Source organism: Melanotaenia boesemani, chromosome 3 (genome assembly GCF_017639745.1).
Source record: "Melanotaenia boesemani isolate fMelBoe1 chromosome 3, fMelBoe1.pri, whole genome shotgun sequence".
Lineage (NCBI taxonomy): Eukaryota > Metazoa > Chordata > Actinopteri > Atheriniformes > Melanotaeniidae > Melanotaenia > Melanotaenia boesemani.
In genome coordinates, this window is record NC_055684.1 from 15,618,121 (window position 1) to 15,643,516 (window position 25,396).

A 25,396-nucleotide genomic window follows, 5' to 3' on the forward strand; every position below is an offset into this window, starting at 1 on the left:
ACTTCAAAAAGCCCAAAGAAAACAGTGATGTGGTATTTTACATTAACATGGGCAGAGCACGCAGGGCTGTAAGATATTAAATACAAATTATACTTAAACTCAGACACTGAATATAATCTGTGAGTCATTACATCCTAGAAGATCAGGCTATTTGAAGAGATCAGCACAGAAAAAATTAACATAAAATTAGTCCAATTACAGTCTGGACCCTCTGATGAAAACTGTGCTGGTATAAAACATGGATAATGACACGTATTTCGTTAATTAAAAGAAGTTCTTGCATGAAATTTTCATAAATGGCTTTTAGTTTTCAGAATTTGCTGATGATGGTGATCAATAAAATCTCCACTGAGCATCATCAAAAACCTCCAGAAATCTATAAACTACCTCATCCGTTATATTTTCCTGTCGTGTTTAGATACTTTCAGATGTATTTGTTTTTATTGGCAGGTTTATTAGTTTGCAGTCAGTTTGCAGTTATCTCAGTTTCTCTCTATTTCAGATATTTGTTGTGTCTGTGCAATTTTTATTTTTATTTTTAATGGTTACTTCAGTGTTGAAATGTCCTGTCTTGTCTTCACTTGTCTTGTCTTCAGGACAGTGGGAAACGTAACCTCGATTCTTTTGTATGTCTTGTACATGTGAAGAAATTGACAATAAAGCTGACTTTGACTTTGATAATCTTTTAAACACAACAACTGATTTTGCTTCTTTAGTTTGTTTATCCAGATTTTTCCATAAACTGACTGGGTACACTGAAATACATCCTCCAACACTTTACTCCTGAATCTTGTATGTCATTTTCTTTTAATATATAATGTCTTTTTTTCTAATCTTTTTGGTATTTTGCTCGGCAAACATTTCCTATGAGATTTCCTAACATTTCCTAAGCTATTTATTAGCTTCAAAATATTGTGATCAACTAGATCCCTAACTTTCAATAACTGTAACTTTTAAATAATGGACCGGTTGGTCCATGTGTCTGCTTTGACTGATGGTTCGTGTTGCTCTTTTCTGTAAAGTGAAAACTGGATTAATGTATGTTTTACATGTAGTTCCCCATATTTCAGTGCAGTAAGTCAGAGGTAGAATAATCAGAGAATTATATAATGTATATAATGAATGAATGCTTAAGGAGTCCTGCATGTAGCATAACAATTATTTTTGCTATTTTTTGTTTTCATGCTATTAATTTGTGACTTCCATGAAAAACTTTCATCAACAACAACATCCATAAACTTAATTTCTCTTACTCTGTCAATACTACTACCTTCTATAGGCAATTACATTTCAACATTTGTATTATTTTAATATTTCTTGGGACATTGGCTGCTATTTTTACTCATTTTTAGTCCAGTCGCCTGTATCTGACCTTTTCAGAGGAATCTGTCTTTGTGTTTTTGTTTTGTTTTCTTATGTTTTGCTTTGCCCATTAACACTGACCAATGAAAACCTAAAGCTTAAAAAAGGCTCCTTTTTCAAAATATGAATCAGTGTTATGCCAACGCATAACAAAAGATTTAGCAAAAGAACCAATTTTAAATTTAGGCTGTTTAATTTGCAGAGTCTCACAAAACACATTAACTATTCCCATTTCTTTATGCAGGAAAAACATTCAAAGTAACACAGTTTAAAGTTTGCACAAATATCCAAAACCATGGTGAGTACTGTGCCCTTAAAACATGAAGAAACTGGACATGTGGAAGACAGAAGAAGTTGCAGACCTAACACAAATGGATGAACCAGATGTGAAAGTGATGTCATTAACAAATCCAGGAAAGACTTGTCAGAGGACCTGAGAGGCATCTGGACTTCAGTTGATTCATACATCCTGGAAGGGTGGCTGCCAATAAGCCAGTTTCATGGACGGGAAAAGGGGGAAAAGGCTGAGGTGTTTTAATCGAAACAAGAGCAGGATGGAAAATCAGCAGCAACAGGTGAGATGGAGGGATGAATCAGATCCAGAGCCCAGAGCTCAACATTACTGAAGAAGTGAGGGAATAAAGCTGCACAGACTGAAGATTGATTTTTAAGCTTATTTCAGACAAAAAAAATGTCTTGTATCAGTAAATTTTTGCACCTGCGTCTCTTGTTTCCTGGCAATATATACAGAAGTAAGGGAATACTACAGGCTTGTACAGTTCTGTATAATGCAAAATATGACTGGAAAAACATGAAGGTCTTTTAGAAAAAGAGAAAAAAATGTTCACGTCTTACATAAGTTAGTTAGTGAGATTACAAGCAGCTTGTATAAATGCCTTTAATGATTCACAAAAGTGTAGAGTATATTTTATCAATGAATAATTCCATTAAGTGACTTTGAGTCATAATTAAGTCTTAAAAATATAAAGACACTAATTATTAAATTAATTGTGATATGTTGCTTGCATATTTCTAAGGTTTGTTTTTGCTTTGGTGGCAATTACATGTAAACACACTTCAGCTGCCAGCATTCACACACTGCTAAAAGGGGTTTAGAATAATGTGATTACATTCATTAACCTCAATGTGTTGTTGATTATGTTCATACTTTAGGAGTAAGTGTGGGAAGCGACCCCTGACCCTGCCAGAGCCGCTGCACCCTCTCTCCTGCTACGTCTTGTTGTCATGGAGCGAGGAGTTTGCTGACAATTGGATTAAAATATTACATAAATAAGATTATGTAATACTTCTGTCTTTGTGCAGGGAGGCTGGCTGATTGGTGGTGATGTAACACTTTGTTGTGGGGCTCAAACAGCATTATGGAAACTGTTGGGATTAACAGTTGTTATCCCCCAGTGCCTTGCTCAACAGAACTTCAAACACTGGCAGAATTGGTGATAGGTTTCCTAAAATGACTCTGTCATGTGTCCAGGTATGTTAAAGGGAGGTTTAGTCAGATCTTTTAGGTTAGTAAAATTTTGTACAGTGCAGACAAATATTCTTAACCTTTAAAAACCTGAGATCCCCTGATTGGGGAACTTTGAGAACAGATGGTGCCAAAAATGGCCATTTTGGAAACACCACCTGAAATGTGTACTAAAATCTTTCTGCCAAATCTTGCCAAAATCCTAAACTTTCTAATGGAACATTCCTTAATACCTCACTTAAAAATCACAACTGTTTTAAAAACACTTTCATATCTACAACTCTGGCAGCCTGAGGGAAAGTCCTAGAGTCACTAACTCCACCACTTCAGCCTATACGTTCCCCCCATAATAGCACGATCCTGATTTTCACCTCCGCAACACACCTATCCACTTTCACACATGGGAAGAAAAAGGGATTACACACCCTCACCACCTCTTCAATAACAACTTCATGACTTTCTAAGAATTATCTCAGAAATATTCAACTGAAACCCAAGAGTCTTTTTATTATTTACAGCTTGAATCAATCGTTAAATTGGACATGAAAATAAAACTGGGTTGGTCAGCAAGGGGATGGCAGAGGTCTGAGCACCATTCAGGCTTTGCCTCCTGCAGGCTTCCACCCGGAACCGGATCAGTGTTTTATTTTAATGCAACAAATTAGATTAGGACTATTAACACATTAGTTAGGTGAAGGTGGGTGTTCTGGTGGTGGCCTGTCGTTGATCGTGTGGGTGGTGGGGACGCGTGGGGTGTCTTGGGCCCTGCAGCATCTCCCCCTGTTGATGGGCAGCCCGTTCTGGGAAAGTCCCCTAAACTGTGGTTGGCCGTGGTTGCCAAACAAATAACATAATTATTTATTTATTACTTTCTATTTTTTCAGTGAGAAGCTGTCACATCACTGAACTCCACCTTTATGAAGCCCTAAGTCATTTCTTGTGAAGTAAAGCCTGTACAATTATTTTACTGTCTATGAAATGTTAAAAGTGTTTTTATTTCATTTTGTCATTATTATATCAGTAGTGTAAGTTTTGATTGTGTGGCATATTGTATCTTTCTCTGATTCTGGTGGTGATGATTATAATAATAATAATAATAATAATGATAATAATAACAATAATAATATATATATATTTTTATTATTATTATTATTATTATTATTATTATTATTATTATTATTATTATTATTATTATTATTATTATTATTATTATTATTATTATACCTACTAGTGGGTCACCTGTTGGTTTTGGATCTTTAAGAGGAAATACCCTGTCTCCTTTGTATATCTTTTACATGCATTTCCAAAGATAAACACTGGAACAAAAGGAAAACCTGTGAATCTCTAACAAACTAAACCTCACAGATAAAGTAACGAATCACAGCCTACACCCCCAGCTCAGCTGAGTGGTTGCAGGGTTTATAAGCTACTGTTACTCCTCCTCATTAAGATATCTTTCTGGATGTATTTCTTTTGAAAGGGACAGATTTGTTGTGTGCACAAACGTCAAAAAGTTGTTTTTTAAATTTATTTTATTTGCACAAGGCTGAAGCCTCACTAGAAGATTCTTAAGAAACAATATTAGAGAATGAATCATTTATATGCTTGGAGTTGAGATTAATGTTACTTTATTCCAGTATGTGCAGGCAATAAAGAAATTATCTTTACAGTGATGGGATTATTGTTTCCAGGAATATATATAGAGTTATATAATGATTATGCAGCTTTTTTTCTTTCTTTCTTTGCCACAGTGCTGATTCATTTTGTGTCCCCACCCTTGGAAAGAGTAGTTGGTTCCCATAGTTGTGCAAACACTTTTGAAGCTTAAATTCCTTCTCAAGAAAGATGTATTGTGAGCTTTATTCATTTGTTTTTCTTTTGAATGCCAGAGGTCTGAACTTGTCTGTTTGATTAATATTTCCTTTAATCCAGTGAGGGATGGGCTCTTCTAGCTTTAAACCAGTTAAACACCAGCTGTGTTTTTATTTAAACTGCTCACTGATTTAAACGAGTTAAATGAAGTGGGCAAAAAATTGAGAAAGAAAAAAACACTCAGCTGCCTGCTGGTGTTTTCTCAAAAAAGTGATCATCACTTTCCTTTTCTTAAATTTTTTATGTTGCTATGACAACATCTCAAAATAGTATCTAGCTTACATTTGCTGTTTAAACACTGATGATGATAAACTTTTTCATGCCTTTTGCTTTCTGTGAAGCTATTTTTTCAGTCTACTATTTGTTCAACATATTTTTTTCCAGAGGTACTTGCTCTCATTTGATCAACGGCTGAGCATCTAACAACTCAGCAGGAGTGCAGGGAGAAGCCGGTGCATAAAGCAATCCATCAGAGATGACTGTGACTATCACAGAGGTACTCTCGTTTTTTTGTTTCTATTTGGATCTTCATCAGCTGCAACCAAAAGCTGCTGCTATTCTTCCTGGGGTCCATTTAAAGTACTAGTAGTAAGGTACTATTTGGAGGAACCTTGTTCCTGTCTGTTTAACTTTAAATAAGGGACTGTTTCCAGAAGGTTTTCAGTCACCATTAAAAAACAGACTGTCACTCTTTCATTTTAACAGACTCCTTGAGTTTCATTGTCATAAAACTATTAATATTTTTGTCTTCAACATTTAGAATCCAGTCGATATGCTCCCAAAACAGATTTTTCTGATCATTTGGGAAACAGACAATGTTGGAATAAAATGCAGCCTCTAGTTATCTTAAGAACCGATGGTGACATTGTAAAAAGAAAGTACTTAAGTTCAAATTATAATCCATTTCTAACCCTAAGGGACATTATACCCTAAAAACAACCAGGAAATGACTAATTTTCATCATAATGTGTTTTATCCTGTAAGCAGGACCATTTGTAAAACGGCATTGTAAAAAGAATGTATTTTACCTCAGATTATCTAAATCCACTGAATGCATTAGTGTGAGCTCAAATCAGGAAATGAAAGGTGTTGTTGCAAAGTATTTCTTACCAGTTGAAATGTTTGTTGCCTTTATTCTTACGTGTCACAAAGGCCTGTGGTTGAAAACAGTAGCATTTAGCTGCTATTTCCTCCTTATGCAGATATAGTGGCTACAGACTTGACAATCAGGTCTGCTCTGAAATGGAAACACGATGCGTATTTCCTTCATGCTTTTTGTGGGGACACTGCTTTACAGGATAGAACTATGACTGGTACTAAAGGGACTGAAGAAAAGACAAATATGACCATTGCTACAGGAAAGTAGAGTTAAATTCTACAAATATTTAAATAAGACTTAAAAACAGATGTGCAACAAGTTTTTCTTCAATAGTTTGCAGCCCCTGCAAACTGTATGATGAGCAAACAGTAAGCATACATTTGTGATGTTTAAGTGCCAGACCTTAATCAGGCAAAAAATGTTTACAAGTAGAGACTGTTTAAGGTATAGTTGTAAACATAAGAATTGACATGAAAAGATCAAAAGTCATATGTCGATTTGATGTCACATTGTGAGGAATTTTAGTTATCCTGCTTACTTTATGTCAAAGTCTCTGGTCGTTGTTGATTTTTTGTTCAAATTTCTGTAGTACTTTGGATTACTGGGTTCTGCATAATTCACTTAATTTCCTGTTTTATTTTATCTTCCTTTGTTCGTACTGTTGTTTCTCACCCTTGCTTTACACCAGGCAGGAACGCCTCTAGGATTTAAAGACAACATTTAGACAGGATTTAAAGCAGCCACCTATCACCTAATTTCCCTTCCTATTAGATTATTTGCAGGCCTGTTCATCTAGCTCAGTATTTTCCCCTACCTTTATACTGAAGACAAGACCCACCACCCTAACTAAAAGGTCACATTCATTTATTTTGATCTTGCATCAAGTTACAACAGAAGTCATTTCAGGTTCAATTTCCTCTACAACAGATTTCTGCCATCTTCTTTTATTAAAAGAACTGATGTTATTTATCTGATTTACATGATGGCATGTCATAGCCGCTGCCTGTGTTGCTCCGAGTTCTGCCCTGATGCCAAACACATATACACACATGCTGCACGCACACACAGGTGAGCGCACTTCTGTCAGTGGACGAAGAGCGTGTCTGAAAACACATCAACCTGCTGAAAATCAGACAAAAATATCTTTGTTTTTTAAACTCTCCCAGGGAGGTAACACCAGGTTTCAGTTTGCCACTGATTAGAGCTTATCTGTTTACATCATAACCACCCACAGCATATTTACACCACCCAGTTTTCTTTTATCACTGCTAGATCGTCGTCTCTCAACCACTTTGTTTCAGAACTGTTTCATTCTGTCTGTTCAGTTGTTCTGAAGTCTTGACGCTGTGGAGTTGTTTCTTGTAAAGGTCTTGCCCTGCAGGGCCATTAGTTTTGTTCTATCAAGTTATTATAGATTCTTTTTTTTTCTTTTGTTCCAATGCTCCCTTGGGTTCTGGCATTTGGGTCCATGACACCACACAGATTATGATGACCTGAGTCACTTTTGTACTTGAGTACTTATACTCACCATCAAGATAATCTTTTAAAATACACACTGTAGGACTGACCTCTAAAATTATGCTTCTGTTCATCTGTATTTGACATAACAAAATATGTAGCATAACAGCTTATTGCAAAGTAAAAACCATCCATCAATCCATTTCTTCACTTACAACTTCCAGTTTAGGATGAGGCCATTACAGAGATAAAATAAATAAATAATATAGAAAATTTTAATAATCATACATTACTAATGAAAACCTGTGAATCACATAACTTTTCCTTTTTGGAAGTTTTCTAATCACTTTAGTTTAATAAATGGCGGATCAGATTCTGTAGGGGATCAAATATTGGCACAACACCAGCTGGTTAATTTGCAGCTCTTTTAAGCTCCTGAAACTTGTAACATTTAAACTCACTAAAAGTGCAGAAATCTGAACTGAAATAGTGCTTTAGCATTACTCATTCAGTCCAGACTTTGGGTGGTGTTTAGGATCTCCTTTCACCATCCGTTCCAATTTCTCAAGCATTCCCACCAACATTTTACCCAATCAAAACAGGAAGAGCTGTTTTTACAAGATGGTAGACCAGTTCCAACTTGTCATGTGTTATCCCTCTAAGATCAGTATTTTTCAACATCTCATGCACAACCCTTTATAGTACTTATCTCTCTCTCTCACAGCATCAAGGGTTCAAAAGAGTTTAAAAAACAGACTGTTTTTTTTTTGTTGTTGTTGTTTGTTTAAAAAGTTAATAAAAGTTATAGTATTTACAGCAAACAGCCATACATCATATTTAAATCTATTCTGTTAAAAAATGAAAACACTGGATAAAAGCTGCTGCAACGCAGAGTTAAAAATGATGAGGGCTTTTGCAGCTGAAGTCTGCAACTGCTTAAAACTTAAAGGATTGTGATGCATGGAAGCTTCTGTCCGATGTCTTTGTCCAATCAAGCTTGAATTGCTCAGAATAATGGAACTGGGCGTCAGCATGCATTCACCTGAAATATGAAAGAATTTGTATGAAGGAACGTCAAACCTCATTATGCAACCATAATCCACATCAACCAGTCAGCATTTTCAAAGTGTCCACTGCTTTTCAGGATGCACACTGTGTTGTGCTCTTGCTGAGTGGTGGGAAAATACTGATTTTATCAATTTTAGTTAACCTCTAGTTAAGATTAAAGGTTCTGTGGAAACAGATAATCTAATGTTAAAAACGTGCTGCAACATGTACCGAAAGTGAATTTTTATTTCACGCCTGATGTGACTTTTGGATTATGCTTGTTTTTAGGACATGTGACTTAGCAAAAAGTTCATCCAGATGAGGGTGCAGACAGTTTATACAAAAGTATTCTTGTGGTTTTTGTTTATCCCTCTTCACAGTTTGAGTCTCTTTGGTCAATTTGAATCTCAGCCACTCTCTCAATCATTAAGTGTCTGGTAAAATCTGTTTATATGTAAATATAAAATCCAAGTAATCACCAACATCTATGTTTCCTGAAATATCACTGCTGTAGAAATATGTGCCAAATTCTTGAGAATAAAACTCACTAAAGGAAGCCAGTCTCCTGGTTATTGTTTAACTTTTATCTGTTTTTGGCCCATCTTTGACATTCTTTTCATGCTCTCCTTTCACCCAAATTGCTGCCCTTTTCCCCCTCTTTCATCTTATCTCTACTGTAATTTTCCCTCCATTTATGTAGCTGCCCTCTTTCCCTCTGCATCTATGACACATTAACAAGGCAGAGACTAAAGTGCATGTTTCACTCCCCTTTTTGTGTACTGTTTAGTATTTTAATCAGATATGCCTACAGTTATTACAGTAGTATTTCTGGTATTTTTCCACTGATAGACAGTAGTTTTGAAAATTGTAAGTTATTATTCCTACATTATTGTAGAAACAAACTTTCCACAGACGTGAGAAATGTGCTGTTTGTTTCCTTTGCTAATGCACAGATTTATCTGTATACTACAGCAAGTTCTTTAAGTTTAACAAATTGTCTTTTTTTTTTTTTTTTGTCTAAGGTTTTTTTTCTAAAGGGTTTTGTTGTTGTTGTTGTTGTTTTTAAGGTTTACTCCAGAGCAAAGTGTTTACTGCTGTGTTAATCCTGCTGTTCCCCTGGAATGGGGGCACTACATATTGTGTTGACTGGTTCAGACTGACCCATTTAAATTCAGTCTTCAAGCATTTTGTGGCCCTTTTACAGGTGAATCATCAACAACTGAAGGTCGGGCGGCGTCTTGTAGTAAAACTGTACACGTCTGTCAACCAGCAGTTAGTCTCCCATCACACCCAGTCCTGGAGGATTGGATCTGGAAAGAACTCCTTTTACTCTGTTTTGTCCCTCAATGGACAAAAGCCAACAAGCAGTGGACTAAGTGGTGTCATATGATGGAAGGAGATAGAAAAAAATGACAAATCTATTTTCCCCAGTAGGAACTAAAGCTAATAAAGCTAAAGTGTCTTCAGTGGTGAAAATACATGTGTGGATAAAAAAAAAAAAAACAACAACAAAAACTTGCCTTCTGCACATTAGTATAAATAACAGAAATGATCAACACAGCTTATGATGTGGTAATCCTGTAGTACAGTGTCACATAGCTCACAGTAAAACATTTAGTCTTCCCTCTCTACATACACAAAAGCAAGTAGAAATAGTTTCTATCTGAGGGAACTGCTAATACCTACTATCTACCTACAGCTCACACTGTGAACCAAAGACAGAAATGTAAACACATTAATATTAATATGCTTGAATTTACTTTTAGTAAATGTGCTGGTCTACGTGCCAGACTCAGCAGTCCAGCCCGGTACCCTGTCAGTCTGCTCATTTGTCTCTTCTTATCTACAGTATTGTTTGCACCACATTCAGACAAAAGCCAAAATGACTGGCAACAAGGTTGCTAGGAGACAGATTTTAAAAAACATATGTAACTAAGGACTGGTGTGCATGGCTTAAAAATCTATCCTGGTCCTGCCCATACATACTCACTCGACTTGAAAAGACTGCTACTGCAACTCTTGTTGATTAATTTCAGTTATAAAAATATTTTAATTGCATAGATTCTGGTGCTGCCATAAAACCAAAACTGGTCCAGCCGTAAAATATGAGGATTATTAAATAGTTTAAAGTTTGACGAGAAGATCTTTAAATCCACTTTTAAATGTAAGGTTTATGTCAATGTCTTTGGAAGTGGAAACCAGAAGAAACGTCCCCATCACATCTCAAAGTGGTTTTCAAGAAGACAAAAACAGACATTTCTAACATACTTGGCCTCATGAACTGGTGTCAATGAACAGACCCTTCCCCACAAACTCTGACCCTCACCCACACACCCTAATATAAAAATAAAAACACACTCACATCAGTATGTTGAACTTGCTAACACTAGATCCACCAGAGTTGCATTTAGGATTAAAATGGAAAAAAGCTGTCAAATTTCATAAATCAGCTCCTTCATATGATTTTTATTTTGTGCTTCAAACTTTTGTCACAAGCTGGAAACTTTGGTGTTAGCAGAATAATTTGCAGAAGCTGTCTGAGTCATAACTACATCTCTGCTGCTTACAAAACAAACACTAAAACTTTTTACTCTCCCTGTTGGCCAGTTCTCTTTCACGTAGTCCTGTCTGCAGTTTTCACAAAGATTTACTGCTGAATAAGAAAAAGAATTGTTCTGAACTAAAACTAGCATTTGAGTCAGTTCTGCACTGCTGCAGGGAGGGTTACACAATCAATCATGCAAATGCAGCACCGCAAATAGACAGATCTGCCATTGGGAATATGACATTTTAGGAAGAATTTACTTGAAGATTTAATTAAAAAAAATTTTTTTTGTAAATATTTTGTACATATTTGTTTGCTTTTCTTTTTTTCTTAAATTAATTTTTTTCTTAATGTTGAGTTTGTACATGGAAAATATTTCCTACATGAGTAATGGACATTGATTTATTTATTCCTTTATTATTTTTTATTTTTTTCTAAAATAAGGAAAACACACTGATTCTGAATACGGTCAGATCCAAAAATACAACAAAAACCACTGTCATATCCCACAATGTTAAGGTGCTAACTAAAACAAAACAAAAATAATCTCTCCTAAAGATGTATTCCAACTATTAATTTAATCCAAATTATCATTCAATTGTAATTTTCCCAGTTCTGTGAATTTTAATTGTTGCTCCAGCAACAGCTGACAGCCAAAGTTAGCATAGAGCTAGCTTAGCTTAGCTTAGCTAGCTAACACCTGTGAACCATAAAATTACAGTTCAGCTGCTATCAACCCTCACAGCTTCCATTTTTTAGCATGACATTTGGTTATGTTTTGTTTCTTTTTTGCTTGAATATTGAAACATTTCACCTGGATAAATTATATATTTGTAAATACTGAAGTTGTGGACATTAGTCAGGCTTATGAACAACTTACCCTCATCTTAAAGAAAATCAGAACCTGTAATAAAATCACAATCATCAACAGCATGACTGTCTCAAAGTCATAAGAATATAGAGAAATGTAGCAGTAACGTTAATCTGCAGTTAAATTAAACACATCCGTATGATACCAGGTTGAATCCAGACATCAGCAGGATAATAGAGACAAAAGGAGTAAAAGAAAAACTATAATGCCAAAGCTTTTAAAACTTTTCCCACAGTCTTATCAATGAAATGTTATGGTTTGTAAAGCAATTACGGTCAAAGTTTATACATTTTCACCCTTGACTAGTCCATCTGTAAAACTTTTCCACTATAAGCCATAAAATAAAAAGAGAACTAAACTGTTTAATGCCAAGTGTAGCCATTAATGCAGATGTAAGCAGACTGCATCTACTCTGCAGACATCTTAAAGGGAAGTTCAAGAAAATGATGTGACAGCAGCTGCTGAATCGACAACAGCCTACACTAATCAGTGTTTGAGGATCTTTTTCTCCTTCCCTTTTTTGATCTTTGTCTGCTCACTTGTCATGAATCTGCAACTGTCCACTCGCCATGAGTCTGCAATTCTGAAGGTTTCATTTCAAGGAGAAACCCAGTTTACATTGTCCTGTGACAGCAGCCATGACAGTAAAAGTACTTGTAGCAGTTAAAAACCAGGTCACATGAACATTGTGTCCACACTCAGCTTGAAAGAAGACATAAAATTAATAAATAATTAAAACAAAACATGCACTCAAAATCAGAAAATGACAACTTTGTATTGTGTATTGAGAAAACAAAAGGTTGGCAGAAATTATGTTAGGCAACCGACAAACAAATTATTTGTCTTTAAAACTTTCATTGCCATTTGCTTTTGTGTTTAGAGAAAATTTTGACTTTCTGGTGGATCGTCTAAAAATTTATGTAATTTTGGCAAATTCTAGAAAAGCCAGCAGGGGTCTTGGTTCAGAAGTAACTGACTAGAATTTGAAAAACATAATTTAAGTTCAAAGATTTTAAAGAAATAAACTCCAACAGACTTATATTTACATATTCACGATAAAAATAAATAGAAGCTTGCGAGTCCACCCCACTCCGAAAGCTCCTTTGAAGCTTTTCACTGGCTAGATCTTAATTTTCCAGAAAATAAAAAGGACTGTAAATACTGAAAAATTCCTGAAAAACTTTTTTTTTTATTATTATTCATATAATTGTTGACACAGTTAATGGTGTTAAATAATGTAAAGCACAAAAATGAAAACAAATGTACAACACACAATGGAAATGCCACTCGTCTCAATGGCACAGGGCACATACTACTAATAACTAGCACATTTATAAGTAGCAGGTTTTTTATTTCCTTCATGAATCATTCCCAGATATTTTTTATAAATGCCAGTTATCTAAGTCCATCTCATATTCCATCTGTCTGAAATGGCACTGTGTAAGCCTGGATGAAAAATACAAGTTGTGAGCTACACAAATGTGCATGCATTTGTGTGTTTGCATGACGTCGAAGCCTTGCTTCTGAAGTCCAGAATGAATCCCACAGATAGTGAATTCATGTAAAAGCACATGCTGACACATATTCTTAGCCTTGAGCCAGGTCTTCACTAAAGTTAGGAGAATTTTTGTCCAATTCAAAGAGTGGGGTTGGGCTTTAACTTTATGAGATCTATGTCCACACAACGTGTGTAATACAAGACAAATGTCGAATCTCAAAGTGCAGTGAAATAGGTGACCTGGATACTGCTGTCACGTGAGGAGGCGTTAACGCTCTTCCTCCACATCTTATTGTTCAGCATCTTTCTGTTCCTCTCTTGATCACTGATCTTCATTTTATTGTCAGGGGACATGTGTGACTTTAGTATGCTATTTGAGGGGTTATGTGCTGCAATTATTTACTGACTTTATTTTTGTTGTTACACAAATAATCCAAAGAGGTCTTGTTGGAACTTTAAATTCAAACAAATGTCACTTGACAAATTTTAACATCAAAAATAAACAAACATGGAGATTTTCATGGGATCTGACATTTCCTGCCTGCTTTTCCAACTTGTAGAGACACAACAGTCACTGTTATCTTTTTGTTCTATTTAGCAGAATTCTGATTGTTTCTGGGGGCGTATGAGCACATGAGATCTTTTCATCTAAAGAATAATAAGCTCAGGATAACCGTGCAACATGTTGCATCACTGAACAAGATCTGTGTTTGAACTTGTTTGGCACCAACCCAGCATTCACTTGAGAGTTTTCGTCCTTGAGATAATTTTTCTCAGTTTTTAAATAGTGTCAGAAATCCCTGAGGTGTTTCTGACAACCTGCCATCAATGCCTATATGACCCAAGTACTCTACATCTGGTGGAGGTGAAAAACTGGCCTGTGCCATAGGTGAGGGTGGAGGGTGAGAAGAAGTCTTCAAATTCTATACATGACATGAATTATTTAAACAAGCCATTCAGTTCACAGCATTGTGAATGTGTGTGTTACTGCATCTTGTGTGGAGCAGTTACTTTTACAACTTGAAAGGAAGAATCTTTTGTCCTTTTCTCTCCATTTTAGAGTTTTTACAGGTTAAATGTTTAAGTTAAGTTATGATGATAAAGGTCTGATAAATTCACTCCTTCCTCTCCAGAAGGAATGTCGTGTTGGGTGGGGAGGGGGGTGGGTTTTCTAGATCATCTATGACAGTCAGCAGTTAAGAATAGTCTGCACATGTGTGTGTGCTTGATTGTTGGTGGTTTTACATCACATCAGTCAGTCATTGTGCTAAGTTAAGAACCAACAGCTGTTGCAGTGGATTTTTAAGCACAAAACCACAGTTACTACTACATGGTCCAGAGGTGAACACTGGAAAAACCAGATTGTCTGGTTTCAATCTTTGATGTAAATGTTTAACATTGTGGGCCTGACTCGGAAGTGTTAGTGATGGATGGTAAAAAATGTCTCACATTCCAGTGTCAGTCTGTCCCAAAGGTCAGAGGAGGTAAAGTTTAAAGATCTGGGCAGATCACAAGACAATACTTTATGCATATAATGCTTTATATAATATCGATATACTGTATTTATACATCTTACTTTATTTATTTTCTTTGCATATGTTGTATCCTTAAAAAAGGTGAAAATAGGGTAAGTAAAAGAATGAAACACACAGTTCTCCCGTTCACTGGTCTGTATTGAGTGGAAAAGAGAGTGACTCCCCCTACTGGAAACCTGAAGTAACGCCATGGATTATTACAAGCAAAGCCTACAGCAGCCTCTGATGGCTTTCACCTTCTAATGCAGGGGTGTCCAGCTCCAGTCCTGCAGGTTTTGGATGTTTCCCTGCTCCACTACACCTGAATCAAATTAAATGGATCTCCTCAACAGCTTGTTGTCAAATTCTGTCCAATCATGTTGACCCATTAATCTTAATCAGGTGTGCTGCAGCAGGAAATATCTTGCAGGACAGCGGCCCTTGAGGACTGACTTTGGACACCCCTGTTCTAATGCATAAAAAGTAAAGCAAATTAGCACAGGGATCCCAAATATGAAAATTGTAAGAATGTCTGAAAATGAACTTCTGGATAACACCTGTCACACATGCAGTTATTCACTGCTAAAATAAACGCAGGTATCATATTACATATTCAATGTTTCATCACCTGGAGTAAATTACTTCATGGTGTCATAATACTCTTACATGTGCAGTGTCTTACTTTCCTGTCTTTGTTCTGAATGAACACGTTACAGCAGCCTTGAAATGTAATTAACGCAACAGCAAAACAGAAACACTTATGAAACCAACAAAAGAAAGATTTATCTGCGACCCCCTGCTGGATGCTGCTGGTATTACACAATCACTGTAAATTCATGTCAGCTTTGCCTTTGAGACATGTTAAACTACATACATAACTCAATACATTGGTTCACAATACACACGCTTTCAAACAAATTAGGGGTTTTTAATGTAAAAATGTCCTACAATCAGATTTTCTTCTTAAATGTGAAGACTTCCTGCTTTTTCATAGTCTAATTTAGCTTCCATGTTGTCCCACGTGTAATAAAAAAAGCATCTCTGTGTTGCTCTTGGATGTTTTTCGTTGCTCATTTACTTGGCATTCAGAAAGACAATTATACACCATGAATTCAGTTTCCCATATGACAATTTAATAAACAGTGATTATTGTCCAGCTCAGTGCACACTGTCAGTAACATGACTGACTCACGACACATTCAAGTATTACAAGATTTATAGTCTTCCTCTTCAGCTGACACCTTCACCTACATTGTCTACATGCTCTCTAATGTTGACAAGGCAGATGGTTATAAGGCTGAATCAAGACATCAGTTACAATCTGACTTACACCTCCTTAGTTATGTCAACATCACTTGACTTCATTTTGTTTTAATTAGAGGACTAAAATGTGATGTCCCAGCCCCTATTGGAATTATTGTCATGGTCCCAGGTGTTGATGTGGAAGGGATTATTTGCCTTGGGCTTTTTATTTTATTAAGTATTTATAAAAAAAATTAACAGATGTTGCAGATACAATCCAGAAATACTCAACTGAGATGTTTCTGAGATCCAGGAAGCAACAATGAAAAAGTGCAAAATTCTTGGCTTCAACTCATGCAGCACCAACTATTTAAATGGAAATGAGATGATGTAGCTGAAACTGTGAAGCAGGAGGTCCAAGAATTACAAAGCAGGTTAATTTTTTTTCTCCAAATGCCAAAGTGTCTTTGAGCAAGACAAAGAACCTTTGAGTTCTTCTCAATGGCAGCGAGCTCCTTGCGTGGAAGCTCTGCATGGGTGAAAAAGTTGCTTTATAACTGCAGCAAACAGCAGAAGTCAATAGTAAAACCAAATCAACACCTGTACCCTGTTTATTGGAGAAAATGTGTTAATTAAACTTCCCATAATCATTTATTAACATGATTGTTCCCTGTGAGCACCAGAGCAACAGTGCATGTAGACGCAGAGACTGGAGGTATCATGTCTAACCGGTTCCTCTGAGCAGCAGGTAGACAGCAGAGACAGTGATGGCGGTAGCGGTGTAGGTAAACACAGCATTATAAACAGTGTTTGTACTGATTTGTTCTCCCAGTGTCCTCTGGGCTTCCTCCAGACTCCTCACCACTGTCTCAGTCTCCCACTGATGCTCCCTTTCTGGTCTTTCCACCTGTAGCTGACCAGTTTGTGGACCAGTCTGCATTTCAGCCTGTGGTTTGGTTTCTAGCAGCTTCCTTACTACTGACAGTTTGTCCTCAACCCGACCGAGACCTTTCTCAAGCTGCCCCAGCTGAGGCGGGAGGGACTCCAGGATGGACTCGGTCCTCTGGTTACCAATATGAAGGTCTTTCAATGCTGAAAGAGACACAGTTGGTGAGGCTGGTTGTCGTTTTTCCTGAGGGTCACCGTTCTTCTGGGAGAAAGCGTGAGTCAGAGCAACCCTGAGGCTGTCAATGAGCGTTCGGAGCTCATTCTGCTGGGAGCGATGGTTTCCAGCCTGGACTCTGAGGGCCTCCTGTAGGCTCTCTGGACCTTTCTGGGCCTCCAGCAACAGGTTTTTCAGTTCCTGCAGAGATGCAAGTAAATGGGATTTGTTTAGCACTTTTCATAGAAACTGAATGAAAAAATCTTTTATAGGACAAACAAATGTTAAAAAAAAATTAAAAAGAAAGCATTAAAAAAAAACAGCCAAAGCCATAGCCCCCCAGCTCCAATACAAAGATGACTGTATTCTGAGTAAACGCTAAATATAAGTTTTGAAGATTAGATGAAATGTTGTTTGTATGTCAAAAATCTCTTTGACTTGATGAAGCACCAGCACAATGAAAACCAGCTGATCGCCAGTGAGAGTGGAAAGCGAAGCCAACCTGTCAGATGCTTAAAGAGTTCAACTCAACCTGCAGCGGTGCAGCAGCCTCCCCCTCACCTGAAGGCGAACACGGTTGACGTATGTTGATCCCATGACTCCGATCAAGGCTCCGAGCACTGAGCCGATGATGGACCAGTTCTTGGTGCGCTCTGCTCTCGTCCTCTCCTTCTCATGGCTCTCCCTGACGGCTGCTGAAAACAGGGCAAACTTTTCTCTCTCTGAACCCTCTGCACTCTCGTATGCAGTCCGGAGACGACGCTCCTCCTGCAACCAAGAGAAACCAGGATGGGTTCATTAGGAATTAATTTTATTCAGGTGATCTGATATTTTATAGACTGGGCCACTCTAAACAGATCTCACTTGCAGCATTAACTGCGTCTAACCTGCAGCAGCTTGTGCTCCTGGGTGGCTAGCTCCAAATAGTGAGCCTCCTCCCTGGAGACTCTGTCCAGCCGGTCTCTGACCTCTTTCAATCGGCCCTGCAGGGCTTCCAGGCTTTCATGTGCCTCACGCACAATCCCTCTGGCCACCATGAATGCTGCTTCAGCCTGAAATGAACATTTCCATGACACAGCAGTGCCTTTAAAAGACTTATTTATGCTTCAACCAATCAATGAAATTTTGTTTATTAAGCGTTTTACAACAGCCAGAGTTGATCAAAGTGGAGGACAGAGATAAAAACAAGAATATAAATATAGTACATTTATAAATTATGCATATCACTTCATGAAAGTGATGCTTGTTAAATAAGAGGCACATATATCATCCTTAAAGATTTAGTATATCAATGTAAATTAACTTGGAATCAAAGACTGTTCTTACGCTCTGCTGACCTCAGTGACTTTTGTCTGAGCCTCACGGACCTCGTTGAGTCCCACAAACTCCTCATACCTCTCCCACCAGTAGTTGACAGTGGTGGTGGCCGTCTGGGCCGACCTCTGACCCCACTGGTGTCCCAACTCACCTGCATACTGGAGGAAATAGAAAAAAAGAAGGCTGAGCTCAGATATGTGGAATGGAAGATGTACATCACATTTTTTCTGTACCTGTAAAGCAGACAGGGCGCGCTCCTTCACCACTTCAGCACCACCTTTTTGCTCAGGAGGGGAGGGATTAGTGGGTGGGGGCCGTCCAGACTGATGCTGAACACTGTAGGTTCGGACCTGAAGAATTTTGTCAGGCACGCAGTAGCGGGACAGACAACATGAGCTACGAGCCCAGAGACAGATCTGAGCTCTTCTGTACCTGATCCAGGAAAAATCTGATTATTCATCAGCATCAGGATTTTAAATACAATCAAATGCAACTCTCACAACTCTCATGTGGACTACGCTGTGCAGATGTACCTCATTGAGAAGGGCAGCAGTCACTGGTGGAATTTCAAACCACAGCTACAGGGCTGACGCTGGAACAGGGCACCTGTGAGAAGAACAAGAAAATTCTGGTTAAACATTTTACATCACTCACATATATTTTAGTTTTTATTTAAATGTCTTCAAAATAAGCTTAATAAATATACATATTAAGAGGAAGGGGATTTATTTTGATTTAATAAATCATTTCTTTCATTAAATGCTAAAAGGTGATGCAAAAAATTTCCATCAATTGCTCCATATTTGATTGATTGCTGACATCCTGTACACTTGTAAGACTTATCTGTTTCCAGTGCATAATCAGAAATAATAGTCCTATACATTTCTGTCTGAATGCTAAGAAAAAGTCATGCAATAAGGAAGACAGACTTATTTATCTTATTGATTCAGCTTACAGAAAAAAAGCACAAGACAGCAGATGTGTACGAGCAAGAAAAGTGTTTCCAGACTCAAGCTTAGCCAAGTTGGTTTAATGCAAGTTGGACAGAATGGTGAAAGATAAAAAGACAAACTCAATTTAGGGAACTTCTGTGTCAGTGCTGGGACAAAATTTACAGACAATGTTTAATTAAAAAAATTTAGATTAAATTAAGGAACCTCTTTTTGATGAAAGCCCCCTGTAAAAGGGGGAGCATGAGATACATGTAGTACAGAAGATTTTTGCACACATTAGGAAGCACCAATCCTAACATGAAGCATACCGAAATGATGACAGACTGTCAGCTAAAAGACTCTACCAAGCATTGGCATCCAAACAAAACACAGTTCAAACCCCAAGCAATAATATGGACATATAACAAAAACACGAGAACAGCAGTCTCCACACAAACACTTCGACATATGAAAGCAGGTTCATTTCTTTCTGGGTCCTAGTGGTGCTTCTAAGATGAATTTGGGGGCTATCCATCGATTCTCCTGAATCTGATATTTGTTAGATTAAAGATTAAACATATAGCACTTTTAATTGTGAAGATGTACTTAACTTATTTTTGGCATGTCATTTCAGACAAGAGGCAGAAAGAAAATAGGCCTAGTGAAGATGAGGTTAAGATTTCAAAATTTTTCTATTTTATGTTTATTTTACAAATGCATTTCTATACTTAAATGTCAAGTATTTAGGATGTTTTTCAGGAGTGAGGGAAGAATAGAGCAGGAGCTCGACAGGCGAATTGATGCAGCGTTTGCAGTGATGCAAACTTTGCATCAATCAGTCATAGTGAAGGACCTTAGCCAAAAAGCAAAGCTCTCAGTTTACCAGTCGGTCTACGTTCCTACCTTCACCTATGGTCACAAGCTGTGGGTAGTGACAAAAAAAAAAACAAGATTGCAAATACAAGCGACCGAAATGAGTTCTTATAGGGTGAGAAGCTCGGTCATCAGAGTAGAGCCGCTGCTCCTCTGCATCGAGAGAAGCCAGATGAGGTGGCTCAGGCATCTGATTAGGATGCCTCCCTGGTGAGGTATTTCTAGGAAAAATATCGATTTGTTGTTTTACTATGAGGTATGCTATGTGGAATGCTGATATACAAGTAGACTGGAGATAAAAACATCAGAAATTAATCTGTCACTGCAACCCTGGGAGTTTGTCAAAACATTAGGTTTGGAATGACCATTCATACATTTTATCATATAAATAACTCTAAAACCATAAGATAAGGACCTATTATGCACCACAATAAACTGTGGGCCACACCAGGTGACTGGAGGGTATAAAACAGCTTACTTGTACTTCTTTGTGACCAAAAGGCTGGACCTTTAAAAGAAATAGTCTTTTGTGATAGGCCTGCTAAAAACATAATTTATTTAAGATAAATCTGTAAGTAGTGCTGATCCAGATCAAATTGTGATTTGCCACTACCTCCACGGTTAAATTTGTTGCTTGAGTTATTGTCAGTCTGAGGTAGGCCTGCCGCAAATAACAATTAATCCTAATGCAACTATAATTACGAAATCTGAACCAACAATTGGTAAAAACACAATTGATTTACCATTTCAAGGTTCAGGGGAGAATATTAAAATAAATTAATATCATCTGCATTGTCCAGTGGCTTGACATTTTATTTAAAGGGTATGATTTATAACGTGTGGCGAAAATATGAGAATCAATATAGGTTCTGTTCTGTTTAAAGAACTGGATGATGATTTTTAACATTGTGAACTGCCTTTATCATAAGTAAACTATTAGCATGCACTGTTCTTAATGCTAAATAATACATTAAATAAACTAGTAGAAAAACTGGAGAAAGAGAAAACTTACGGGCACCTCTATTTAATGTTTTATAGCTATTTTAACTACAAGGTTAGATGCTTCATTTCTACTTAGCTCCACGTTGCTAACATTAACTGGCTAGCTGACTTTTCAGTTATAAAACTCTGAGAAATGTAGTGATAGTAGTTTACACAATACAATAAGGAAATAACCATACCAGTCTTCTTCAATGTTGTCAGAACATCCAAGTCTCACGAATGACTTTTTTTTAAAACTAAGTACTCAACATCTTCATGTCAAATTAAACAGCTCCCGAGCTGATAGTTGACTTTTTGTTCAGGCACATACTGGTGATTCTGTTTCCGGTTCGTAGTTCTGGTCCTGGCAGCGCGGATTAGAAAGGGAGCCGGTGGTATTCGCAGATATACCTGCATTTCTCTTCACAATATAATTATAACCTATTTTGAATATGTCTGGCAGAGAAGGTAAGATGTTGTATTAGCTTACATTTGGCCATCGTAACAGATAAATGTTCACAACTTAACTAAACTCTATCGCGTGTTTTACTCTGTATGGACTAGCTAGCTACTGCTAGAGAAAGCGCGAGCCCCTTAACGTTCTTCTTTCAACGAACGCTCCTATGATTTTCACACATTGATGTATTTTTGGCTGTCGGGATATACATACGTAAGACAAATTGTATTTCTCGACGGTGAGCAAATGTCAGCAATGTACCTAAACATCCGACTTTGAGGAGTCTTGAAATTTTAAACAAAAAAGTTAAATACTCCCGACTTTTTGCTAGTTAATATTTGGTTGAGTTATTATTGATATGGGTGCTGCTTAGTGCCGCATGTCCTGGGTACTAAACCTTCATCGTGTAAAGATACTTTATTACAAAGACGTATACCAGTGAAGTGAATATCAATAATAGACAACTAACAGTCGGATGGTAAAAATAAAATGAGAAGTTATGTCCAGAGGAAATAGACACTAATTTTGATATATTGTTCACTAGTTAAATTACCTCCTATTTAAGTGAATTTGAAAGTGTTTTATTTTTCTCAGGCGGTAAAAAGAAACCACTGAAGGCGCCCAAGAAACAAAACAAGGACATGGATGACGTAAGTGGCCTGTTTTCTAACTGTACGACTGTTTCCATGATTGGGATACTATGCAATTATCAGAATATTTTGTAAAATAAGCCAAAGAATTTTACAACTGAAAAGTAAAATGGACCTAATGCTAACTTTATTTTTGTTTGTTTTGACCCAGAAAACCTCTGGCAAAGTTGATTTATCAAACACATTTTTTTTTTTACAATTTCCCATTGGGAATAATAAAGTAGTTTAATTTCATTTCAAACATTAGTGAAAAGTCAGAATCAAGTGTGAAATCAGTGGAGTGTAAACTGAATTCATGTTTGCAGGATGATGTGGCTTTCAAGCAGAAACAAAAGGAAGACCAGAAAGCGATGGATGCATTAAAGGCCAAAGCTTCAGGAAAAGGACCTCTTGGTAAGACCAGAAAAAACAAAAAGTTGTTGGGAATATTTTCTGGATGTGACTAAAGTTAGATCTTGAAACAGTAGGGAACAATTGAAATAATTGTCTGTTCTAAATATATTACAATTTTTTGCATTTATTTAACCAGACAGGACAGATTAGGAACAAAATCTTATTTACATCTGCAGTCTGTTAAAAGAAAAAGAAATATGCCAGTTGAGAGCAGATGGGACACTAAGATACTTGACTGGTTCATGTAGTATTCATAATTAAAAATGAACCTGTGATAGTACTAAAAATAAATCCAGACTTAGTGCTTTTACATGAAGCTCTGTGCCTTAATGATGTATCACTTACCAACATACACGGCAGGAGTTCAGGAATACGGCAGATTCAGTGCAACTCTGTACCAGAACAGTTGTCACTGCACCCAAAACCAACGCATGTAATTGATGTTTACTGTCATTAAAATCTAATTACGTAGATTTGTATCAGAGCTGAAGATCCATAGAATCACTGTAGTAAAGCAGTCATCTATTTTCATGCATGACACAGATACCACTAGACACGAGCTGACTTTTTCCGCTAGTAGCCCTGTGATCCTGACTGTAAATGTTAAGACTTCAGAATCTCAGGTTTTGACTATTGACTTTCTGTAATTTCTTCGGTTCCTCAGTCACTGTGTGATCCCCAGATTAATTTTTAACTTTTTTATCTCCAGTCTACTTGTATCGTGTAGCCTCATAGTAAACCACAAATTGATATTTTCCCTACAAACGCCACCCTTTTCATTGACATTTGTCAATCATTTCTTCAGTATATCCCCACAGAGAGCTGTTGTATAATTCCAGACCACCCAGCAGCTGGGCCTTGATACAGTTAGCTTTTGATTGACACCACACTTAAAACTATAGGAGCTTCCAAGTTGTGTCCAGGTGATACTTTATTCATCGAGAGTTTCTGTTGTAAGAAAGCGCTGTAATATGTGTCTGTCGAATGCAGTTTACATGCATTAGCAGTGCATTAAATCATCTGTTACTCAGTCCCTGTAACACTTGGACAGATTCTGAGTACAATTCTTTGGAAAAAAAATTGGAGCATTAGTTTATAGAGGAGACAAAACTGTATCGCACATCGCTGCTACATTCAAAAGTTTAAAAGATCTCACACCAATTTGCAATTTTCTGTGTTTTTATAATTTTAGAATCAGAATCTTTAGTGAAACCATGCAGCCACAGTTTTATCTTGAGGTTAATTTATCAGATTACAGGTCTTCTTCAACTTTTCTTCTTTTTTCCCCCCACCAGGTGGCAGCGGCATCAAGAAATCAGGAAAGAAGTAAAATCTGTATCTGAATGCATTTGTATACTCCTGGCTTCAGTTCCTGTACGCTTTATTTTGCTCTGTTAAACATGAACCCTTTCTGACTCTAAAACTGCCCTGGTGCTGAGCTCATCCATCGCTGAAGTGGTTCAGAAGATTAAATAACTATTTCAAGTAGATAAAGTTAGAATTAATCGTCACCTGTCATTTCCATCGTAGTTCCCTAATGACATTTAATAAGAGGTTGTACATTGTAATATTTTCTCCAGTCGTGTGTCTCAGCCCAAGTCTTTGAATCTGACATGGAATGAAAGTTTGCAGCTTTAGAAATGGAGCTGGAAAAATAAAAAACAAAAACCCTTCTGGTCCTCAATGCATTTTCTTTTGTGTCCATGTGAAGCTTAAACCAGAAACACAAATCAGCCCACGTTCTTATGCTTCTGATTGTTGTTGTAAAGAAGGAAGCTACTAATAAAGACTTTTTGTAATTACTCCTTGCTGTTTTCTTCAGTTACTAAAAAAAAAAAGGGGGCTAAAAGTCTACTTTCAGTGGAGATCTAAACGGTGCCTCAAATTTCTGCTTCATTAATTTTAAGGTTGGAATGCCCTGAACGTGAAAAGAACCAGGATGAGCATTTAGATTGTTTAGAGAAAACACACTTTGCTGTCAAATATCTATGTTTAAAAGAGCAAATAAACTTTACTTTTGTAAAATCAATATAGATGGCTACTATATTGTCCCCAAACAGACTGCTTTCTTTGTCTCTAGAGAACACGTTTGCAGACTGATTTAGTGGAATATTTTCAGACCACTGAGACCTCTGTATTCATACCAGCAACAATCAGCAGAAATATGTAAATTCATTTATAGGAATAAACATTTCTCCACTAAAGCATTTTCTCTACAAGAAGCAGAAAAAGAAAATGCATAAAATTGAATAAAACCTCTAGAAATAGTTAATTACAAGGAAAAAAATTAAATTTGAAATTGGACTATTTTTCAACAGCCTTTTCCTCCCTTTCCTTTTAAAAGAAACTTTATCCTGAGAGTTTAAATACAGGACACTCTAGACTGCACTTGGATGATCGTATCATTGTCTTATAGGACTTGCGACCGCATGTCTTGGAGACTCAGGTGAAGAGAGGGGCGGAGCTGTCAACTAATCATCACCTGGTGGTGAGTTGGCTAAGATGGTGGAGGACGCCGATCAGGCCTGGAAGACCCAAAAGTGTTGTGAGGGTCTGCTGGGTACATCTGGTCAGAGCTGCACCTCCCACCTCCGACTGAGCTTCAACAATGTCCCTGGTAAGTTAAGGGACATTGAGTCCGAGTTGACGGTGTTCCGTGCCTCCATCGTTGAGGCGGCATCCAGAGCTGTGGCCGCA

General features: G+C 37.1%; 2 protein-coding genes across 2 annotated transcripts; one reads left to right on the forward strand and one right to left on the reverse strand.

Annotated features, from left to right (window-relative positions):
* Positions 1 to 15,863: 15,863 nt before the first annotated feature.
* Positions 15,864 to 21,532, reverse strand: ccdc51 (coiled-coil domain containing 51). The gene is made up of 7 exons (XM_041979886.1): positions 21,400 to 21,532; positions 18,947 to 19,019; positions 18,647 to 18,845; positions 18,434 to 18,571; positions 17,984 to 18,148; positions 17,658 to 17,864; positions 15,864 to 17,297 (listed from the first exon to the last, which is right to left on the reverse strand). The coding sequence occupies exons 2-7, from the start codon at positions 18,949 to 18,951 to the stop codon at positions 16,719 to 16,721; spliced, it is 1,293 nt and encodes a 430-aa protein (XP_041835820.1). The 5' UTR covers positions 18,952 to 19,019; positions 21,400 to 21,532; the 3' UTR covers positions 15,864 to 16,718.
* On the forward strand, positions 21,530 to 24,501 carry tma7 (translation machinery associated 7 homolog). The gene is made up of 4 exons (XM_041979891.1): positions 21,530 to 21,667; positions 22,251 to 22,306; positions 22,612 to 22,699; positions 23,995 to 24,501. Exons 1-4 carry the CDS (start codon positions 21,652 to 21,654, stop codon positions 24,027 to 24,029), a joined length of 195 nt encoding a protein of 64 aa, XP_041835825.1. The 5' UTR covers positions 21,530 to 21,651; the 3' UTR covers positions 24,030 to 24,501.
* The last annotated feature ends 895 nt before the right edge of the window (positions 24,502 to 25,396 follow it).

Excerpts from the sequence above, each read along its gene's own strand:
- ccdc51 (XM_041979886.1), bottom strand. Across the intron at positions 18,572-18,646 it reads GCGCCCTGTCTGCTTTACAG|TATGCAGGTGAGTTGGGACA; the intron begins GTACAGAAAAAA and ends TATTTCCTCCAG. Across the intron at positions 18,149-18,433 it reads CTCAGACAAAAGTCACTGAG|GCTGAAGCAGCATTCATGGT; the intron begins GTCAGCAGAGCG and ends TGTTCATTTCAG.
- tma7 (XM_041979891.1), top strand. Across the intron at positions 22,307-22,611 it reads AAAACAAGGACATGGATGAC|GATGATGTGGCTTTCAAGCA; the intron begins GTAAGTGGCCTG and ends TCATGTTTGCAG. Across the intron at positions 22,700-23,994 it reads TTCAGGAAAAGGACCTCTTG|GTGGCAGCGGCATCAAGAAA; the intron begins GTAAGACCAGAA and ends TCCCCCCACCAG.